The following is an 8,380-nucleotide window of genomic DNA, read 5'->3' as shown; positions in this document are numbered from 1 at the left end:
CCCCTTTCGTACTGATGCCACTAAATGAAACTTAGTGAAGCAAAAAACAAAAACAAAAAAACCCAGCAACGCCAAGGGTAACTCTGGAGGAGGTGTGGAAATTAATATCTCAGGTGGAAAAATATGCCAACAGAATATTAGTTGTGCACTTCACATGTCTACATGGAAAATGACAAGAAAAACCGTTTTTGCGAAAGAAAGTCACAACTCCTGTTTGCTGTTTACATCCAATCCAATGACCAAATCCTGAACTTGATCTGAAAATTTTATAACCAATAGGTTGCAGGTTCGAACCCGCACTTTATCTACTTCAGTTGTCTCCTTGGGCAAAACAACTGCTTGTGGTGGTCAGAGGGCCATGAATGAATGTGTATGAGTGAGTGACTGATCGTAATGTAAAATCCTTGGACTAGATGAAGTGCTGTACAAACACAGGTCTCTTAAAATCTCTGAAAAGGTCAGTCTCTGGATGTTCAAAGCTAGTAGAGTTGAGTCATTCAGTTTTTCCCTGAGTCAAAGCAACTAAACACAAATTAACCAAATGTATAATTTCCCTTGCAGGTCATATTTATATCTTGATTTATGTTTAGAATTTAAATTCATGAGAAAATCCACCGAAGTTTGTAGTTGTAACAGGGCAAATGTGTTAAAAGTTAAAGGGGTATAAAACAGCTTTAACACTGTGGTGGGAAAACTTGTGACTACAGCTCACTCTGGTGTTTAATGCGTGTATATACATTCTAGTACAAATTAAAAATTGCCTTCACTTTTTTCTGTTTGTCACATAGCCAATTAAATGTTTTTAGCATACAGAGTAATATATACGTGCGACAACATATATACAATAATGTTTTCATATAGATGGAATTCAAATTTTGAACTTTTTTGTTAAGTAAGTAACAATGAAATCTTTCTATGCCTTTTAATGTTAATGTTCCACTTTCCCGAGGTACCTGAAGGCAGCACCCGGTCTTGTCGTATATCCAGCTAACTGACTGTTAGCTTTTGTGTCAATATGGAGTCTGGCTGTTTGTTTGTTGTTTCTGGCTAATAACCCGCTGGCACTTGGTGGCTTTAATGTTTCGTGCAGGTCACCTAAAAACCATCGGCAAAGCGGGAACTGGCTGGTAGGTGGTCTTTAAAAATCACTGAGACGTAGGATAACTCATCGCTCACGTTCATTGAACTCGCGTGGATCAGCTGGTTGCAGAGCACACAGGCTAGCTACATCAACAGGCTAGCATCGAAGCTTTCTTGAATCTCGAAGGGGGTTTTAATTGTTTATCTTGACGGCGATTCTCACAGCAGAACAACCAGTTGTGTATTTACGCTTATTGCTCGCTAGACGTGAAGCAGCTATGTCTTTATCATGCGTTTATTGACGTGGACAGGTCTAACTAACAAGAAGACGTTAGCTTACGAAGCTAAGCAGTAAAACCGCTGGCGATATAAGAGATCTGCTGTAAATTCGTAGAAACGCCGCAAACAATATCTGCCGTTTTCATATATTTCTAGCAGCTGTTGCAACGTAAGTAACAGTCAATGTGCGTGTTGTTTAAACCATCCCTCTTCTAGTTAAAGAATGTCATTTAGTTGTGTCTTGTCTGTGCTTAGCTGTTTTGTTCGTCACCGTTGAATATTGTCAATAAAGGTATTGCCACTTCTGTTTGTTGTTTATGGGGTTCTGTCCGAGAGAAAGTGTATCTGCATCTCCCAAAGCAAATGCTTATCTTCACATATAAAGTGCTGACGTTTGTAAAAGACAAGCAAACGCGAATAATCATTTTTTCAACATTTGCCCTCCTTCCCAGGCACTTTCACCGGACAATGGACGAGCTGGTCCATGACCTGGTGTCGGCACTGGAGGAGAGCTCGGAGCAAGCTGCCCGGGGTGGCTTCGGCGATGGCGGGGACCACGCACTAGCAGTGGGTTGTCTGCTGAAGAGACAGGCTCGGAAACGGAGGGGCAGGAAACGACGCTCAGACAACCCCCATCCGCCCTGGGATACGGGCCACCTCAGTGAGGGTTCAGAGTCCAGTGTGGAGGAACATAAGGTGAGGCTGGGGGTGTGTCCTGGCTGCTGGAGAGGTTTTACTAGTCAGGCAGCTTCCAAGTGGATCCCACAGGTGTTTTTATTTTTGTTTGTTTAGACAATAACTTATCAGTGCAAGGTCATATTTTGCAGTACTAGCCAATGAGAGGCAGGTACTCTAATCTGTTTTCAAAAGAACCTAGTAAAACCAATCAAGATTCTCTTTCAGATAGTTCATTCAATCATTGATCTGTATTTGTTCTTTATTCTTTGCGATCAGTTGAAAGATCGCAAAGAATAAAGACATGAAACGCTTCTGATTTAACATGAATTGGTTGTTGCAGTTTTCTTTTGTATTTGAAATAATGAATGTGTTTGTACACCCATACAAAAGGATCAGTACACTGTGTCCAGCCAGATACCATTGGGTTTACAAGAAATGCCCTGAAAAACTTTTAATAAATGTTCTCTTGTTAGTGGTGCTATGGTAAATAATAAACCACGGCCCTTCAGCACTGAAGTCTGAGCTGTGTCGTCTGAAAGCATGCACAGCACCCAAATATCTACTTAACTTGTATGATGCGAATAACTAAATTGATTCATAAAAGGTGGGTATTTGTTGCATTTTTGCTTCAGTTTTCCAACTATCTACCAGATCTAGATGAAGTAAGAGTAGCTCTTGGATAAACCTAAGATTTTGTACTCTGGTCACTGTATTAGCTGCTTCCAGCGTCATTCTTTTCATCTTTAGACAGTGAACTGGATCTATCCTTGCTGACATTCGAGCACCTTTCGACGTCTCACAACTTACCGAGCATGTCACATTTCCTTGTCGCCACTAGGACTACCGTGCCAGCTCAGGAGGTGTTTCCGCTGCCAACAGCCACGCCCGTGACAACAGCGACTCTGATGACCAGCTTGGCCCCAAAAGACGACCGCCCCACGCTGCCGACCCGGGACGAAGCAAGCGGCCAATTTGGCCCGACGACCTGGCCGTCCTGGGGTCAGCAGAGGGAACTCGCAGCCTTAGACGCCGGCGTAAGGTCAAACGTATGGCTGTGGACCCGCCGGTAGAACCAGAACCTCACTCCTCCATCCTACTCGGGCCCCCGCCGGTCCCCAAGGCTCGTGTCGGCAGCAGGCCGCACAGACTCTGTGGTAACGAGAGTAGGGGCGCCATGGAGCTTTGTGGAGGTGGCCTGCTGGGGTCTGTAGGAGAAAAGAACCGTGTGAAGAAGAGAAAACTGGCAATGCAAAGACTGGGGCTGGAAGCTGCAGACGAAGGGGTGGTTGTTGAGAGTGAAGACCCTCTGTCTTCACCAAAAGAGGGATCTAAAGAGAAGATGGAGCTGGACGAGCAAAAGGGCTCAGATGAGGACATGAGTGACAGGTGGTTAGTGTTTTGGCTTTCTTTTTACTATTTCCACCGATTTTCAAGTCCCCCACCTTTGTTTCTGTTATTGACGAGAGTTTAATTTTAGATCCGGGTTGTGTTTTGACTATTTTTCCATCCATGGTGTTTAAACTGTACATTTAATGACCTTTTGTTGTCTTTTACAGTGAGACCAGCAGCGTCAGTAACAGCAGTGATGGTGGCCTCTATACTAATGATGAGGGGAGGCAAGGTGTGTATGTAGTCCTGTTCTTCTCTAGGTTTTAATCCAAATCTCTCCTTTAGAGGAACAACACGTAAATAACCTCTGATGTAAGTTATAAGTGTTTTCCTGGACTGAACAAGTAAAGAAAAAAAAGCTAAAATAGATTTATTCCCAATCTTTATTCCATGAGTCCTTTAATCATTAGATACATTCATCCTTCCAATCTGTAGTTTTTGTTGTTTCCATATTTAAATCCAAACTACTGCAGAAATATCTGCCAGCAGTTGATAGTGAAACTTTTTTTTATCCTGTTTGAAAATTGCTAAAAAAAAAAAAGAACTAACAACTTTGGAAATGTAATTATGCAAAACATTGGTTTATTACATTAACTGTGTGGGAAACCAAGCAGGCATATTTTAGTTCTACTGGGAGGTCACAGTTTCTATCTTTGCTCCAGGTGATGATGAACAGAGTGATTGGTTCTGTGACGGAGAACCGGCGTCCGGATCTGGGCCCGGGGGTGCATGTGGGATAGCAGGAGTGGTTCCCTGGTGGGAGAGGGAGGCGGCGTCGGAGGAGCTGGACCTCGCCGACCCGGTCTTCAACAGCATTCTCACAGGATCCTTTCCTCTCCTGAGCCCCGCTGCACAGAGAGGTACATTATGAACTGCTGGACCCTTAAAGATTCATGTCATTATGTCATTCTTGACCAGTAGGGAGCAAAATAAACAAAAAAAAGTGGAAAAATATATTACTTATTCTATAAAAAAAATCTTTGTTTTTTTTTTTGTCGTCTCTCAATAAGAAGAGAATACATTTAAATTCGTTTTACATTTATTTGAGCACCCTTTTTAAAAGCCAAAAAGTATGAATCCAAGATGAATTCTGAATTTAGTTTAATCTTATTGGCCAAATGAAATTAGATCAAAAGTGAGTTGATCTGTGAATAAACTTGCATTGATGTTGGGCAGGGTTCCAGGCCAGGTTGAGTCGTCTCCATGGAAACCAGCAGGGATCCGAGGCGGGATCCAGTCAGGGCTTCAGCGAAAGGCTGAGCCAAGATCCCCATGAGTGAGTTATCACCTGCTACTAAATCTGATTTATTTATTTATTTTTTTGCTTTCTTGTTTTTTAATTTCTTTTGTCACCCTTCTGAAAGTTATGTTTGTAGAGGAATTTGGGTTGTCTTTTGTATTGGAAAATATGACCAAATTATTAATAACATACGTCAACAAAGATATTTTGTCCTTTCCTACTTTATCTTTCCTTTTCTTTTGATTCATGTCCTTCCTTCCTTAGAGTTTTTTCCCCAGTCTCCAGGTTTCAAGCCTTCCTGTTGTAAAAATACAATAAATTCATTCATTATGTTCAAAATGTACATAAAATAATGTGAATTTTGAAACAAGAACAGTGAGTTTATCATTCGGATGTTTTAATTACACCATTTCTTCCTAATCAGACCTTGGTTTAACGCAAGCTCAAGGAGGGACCATGGACAGGTGAGCTATGTTTCAAACTGGTCGAAATGCTAAGTTCAAGGTTTCACCCACTGCTGCAATAAAATCTAGATGTATTGCTGGAATCGTTCAGATTGCCTAAAAGATGAAGTTTTGTCTTTTTTTCTTTCTGTCTTTTACCTGCCACTGCAGTTGCACTGGGATCCACGAACAGACAGAGGGCATCGGAGGAGCTGTTCGGTAAAAACAGCAAGCAGGTGAGAATAATTTAAAGCATATAATGTCCAGATAAATTAAAACTTTTTTTTTTTTCGTGTTGTATGCTGTCAGAGATGAAACTTAAAACCATTTTTGTTCACCCACCTGTTCTGCAGGCAGACCAGCGGACACCTCGGCTCTCTATGCACAGGCGACATCAAACGGAGGCGAAAGGCAGCTCCTCTAGGTACCGTTGTTCCCTCAGGTAACTGATGGAAACACACTCCTTCTGCTGTGTTATGCCTGATAGACTTTTCCTTTCATGGATCTATATGCATCTTATCTCACGTCTTCTTAGCTAAAAATATTGGGAGTTGGGCCATGAGACACATAGCAAATGTTGGTAATGACAGGGGAACTAGCTGTAACCAGATCACTTGGAGACCCCGGAGTGAGAAGCTTTTACTCAGCCCTGCTTACAAACGGAGGATTAAAACAGTAAGTAGTTAGCCTCTGTGACTAAAGCAAAGTTCCTAGAAAACAGAGAACAGCAAGACCATTATCCAAGGCGGAAGCTAGTCCTTACTTCTCCGGATGCAGTTGTTGCACGACAGGAAGTGTGGCTAAGTCAATTACCTGGTTACGTTTGCAGAAAGGCCGGACAAGCAAGCAAGACCGAATGTCTAATCTCTGAGATAACAGCAAGTAGCCAGGATTACAAACTTTTCAGTGGACTTTAGGTGACCAGTCTGTGGCTCGTACTATAAGGAAAATAGCAGTTGTAGCTCATGTGCCGGATACATTTGTGTGTGGCTGACTCCTTATGCTCTGACTCCATCTGAACTTTACATTTTCTGAATTGTCTCAAAACACTTGAATGAATTTGGTATCATATTCTTCCTGGGGCTGCAGGAAGAATGTGTTGTTAGAGCATTTTAAAAAAACTGTTTCTCCTTCTACTCAATTTTCTATTAATTTGCTTTGATTCAGTCTTCTGTGAGAAGTTAGATTCCTTAGCTACACCCTTTTTGGCTTATCCTTCATATAACATGTTAATAACTTTATAATTATCACACTTTGGAAAGCTGTCGGCGATAATCAGCAAAATTAACAGGAATACATGCTTAAATCACAACCGTTTGCAATGAATCTTTATTGTCAGAGTTTCACTATTTGAATTGAATTAATAAAAAATATGTATTTGTTATATTATTCTACTTTATTGAGAGGAACTTGTTTAGCACCCACCAATTTTTTGAGCCAGGCTAATTCTGTGTCAAAAATACAAAACATTCATGAAAGTAAAATCTCATGTTTGATCCACAGGAACCAACAATCTGTGTATTGATTTCAGGCACAAAAAAACGACAGTTTTTTTTAAAGGTTCCTTTTAAGTCGTAATCTTTATTTTTTCTTTATTTGTGTTCTGAAAAGACTTTTTGATTTGCTGTGTTTTTTTCCTTACAAACTTTAAATGTGCCTTTTTGTTTTTTATTTTTGTTAACTTTAGAACATTTTCTTCTCAGGTGTGGTTGGGGAAAACGCAGCTCCCATCCCTGACACGAACATGGGGAGCCGCATGTTGCAAAGCATGGGCTGGAGCCCGGGGATGGGACTCGGCCCTGAGGGGAGGGGTATCACCGAACCCATCCGGGCCACACAGAGACCCAAAGGGGCAGGTTTAGGTTTCAACTGATCTGTCGCTTCCTGGACTCTGAGACACGATACTGCAAAAAAAAAAAAAAGAACGCCAGATGAAATTCTCCTCAGGATGATTCTTAACCAAAGTCCTGCGAGCTGCAAGAATGAAACGGTTCTACCAAGAACGTCTGTGGTGACAAACTTTCCCCATATTGGGGAAACTTTTACAAAATCTGGGATTGAGACACGTGACAGTAATGGGTAGAAATGAGTTCTCCATGTTGGAGAACTTGACGGTGAAGCTTGATCACATGTTACCTCAGTGTTTAAGGGCAGACTGCTGAGTCTTTGAGCTCATTCTGGGTGTGAGCCACTAACAGTGCAACCCGTTAGTCAGCCAAACTGACTAACGGGTTGATCAGAAATGTTTTTTGTTTTTTTTTTTCTCTGAGATTGCACAAGAGTTTTTGAATCAAATATTTGATTGGGCCATACCTCAACACACCTTTTTAAGTTGCTTATTTTATCGTAATGAAGTTGGCATACTTTACTTTAATGTGAGCAGATTTATCTGGATGTCTGTAATAATCCATTTTCTTGATTTAATTGAGGAATTTGTGTCATTAGAAAGTTTTTACTTCTCCACAAACAGGGAAAATAATAATAAAAAAAAAAGATCTAAATTTGTTTTTGTGTCATTTAGTGGATTTGCATGTGCCCCCTTGATTAGAGTTCAGTTTTTTCAATTAATTATTTTAGATTTGTTATTTAGTCTTGCACATTTTAAAGGGTTTTGCTAAAAGTTAACATTTATTACTCACTACACATTTCACATTGTATTTTAAAGTCAAAAGAAATATCTTATCTGTTCTGGCCAGAGAAAGTATTTGAAACACATTGCAAAGTCATTTTACACCCAAACCTATATGTTTGTTTTTGTAGAAAACATTAAAAAACCCAAACACACCAGGATCCTAACATAATGTTTAATTTTCTACAACTAGACCTTAAGGATTAATAAGTGTTACGCTGCTAATGGCCTATTTCTAACATTTTACCTACCCTAAAGGAACATTTGGGTATAATTTCTGTTTGGCTTTTTGGTTTGGTTCCCTATCTAACAACAACTTTTGTTATCTCATATATCTGCTAGCTAAAATAATGATTACAAAAGAAAAAAACCCCACCAACAATTACTCAAAGTGTGTAATACCTGACCCAATTTATGGTGTCAAATGGTGAAATGAACAACTTTTCACTGTGGTCTCATTAAAGATTTAACCCTTTTTTTAAACCAGAAAATCCCTACACCCTTCCTCTTTTTTCATGAAATAATTAACCCTAAGCTCTGAGTATTTCCAGCTCTAATAAAACACACGCTGACTCAACATTGCCTAAAATACAATTCAAGAATCCTCTGTGTCCTTCTTTTCCCCCTCACATATTTAGCATG

The 8,380-nt window shown here is 40.3% G+C and overlaps 1 protein-coding gene across 2 annotated transcripts; it reads left to right on the top strand.

Moving 5' to 3' along the window:
* The first annotated feature begins 962 nt into the window (after positions 1–962).
* Positions 963–7,614, top strand: gpatch2 (G patch domain containing 2). Of its 2 annotated transcripts, none has more exons than XM_032585977.1 (10): positions 963–1,127; positions 1,812–2,055; positions 2,876–3,426; positions 3,594–3,658; positions 4,089–4,286; positions 4,603–4,702; positions 5,091–5,130; positions 5,281–5,345; positions 5,463–5,551; positions 6,813–7,614. In XM_032585977.1, the coding sequence occupies exons 1-10, from the start codon at positions 1,078–1,080 to the stop codon at positions 6,980–6,982; spliced, it is 1,572 nt and encodes a 523-aa protein (XP_032441868.1). In that variant the 5' UTR covers positions 963–1,077; the 3' UTR covers positions 6,983–7,614. The 2 variants fall into 2 exon arrangements, with proteins under 2 accessions (XP_032441868.1, XP_032441869.1); XM_032585978.1 differs by having other exon boundaries at positions 964–1,127; positions 2,876–3,423.
* Positions 7,615–8,380: the final 766 nt, after the last annotated feature.

This window comes from Xiphophorus hellerii, chromosome 15 (assembly GCF_003331165.1).
Source record: "Xiphophorus hellerii strain 12219 chromosome 15, Xiphophorus_hellerii-4.1, whole genome shotgun sequence".
Taxonomy (NCBI): Eukaryota; Metazoa; Chordata; class Actinopteri; order Cyprinodontiformes; family Poeciliidae; genus Xiphophorus; species Xiphophorus hellerii.
This window is presented reverse-complemented; position numbering and strand designations above follow the sequence as displayed.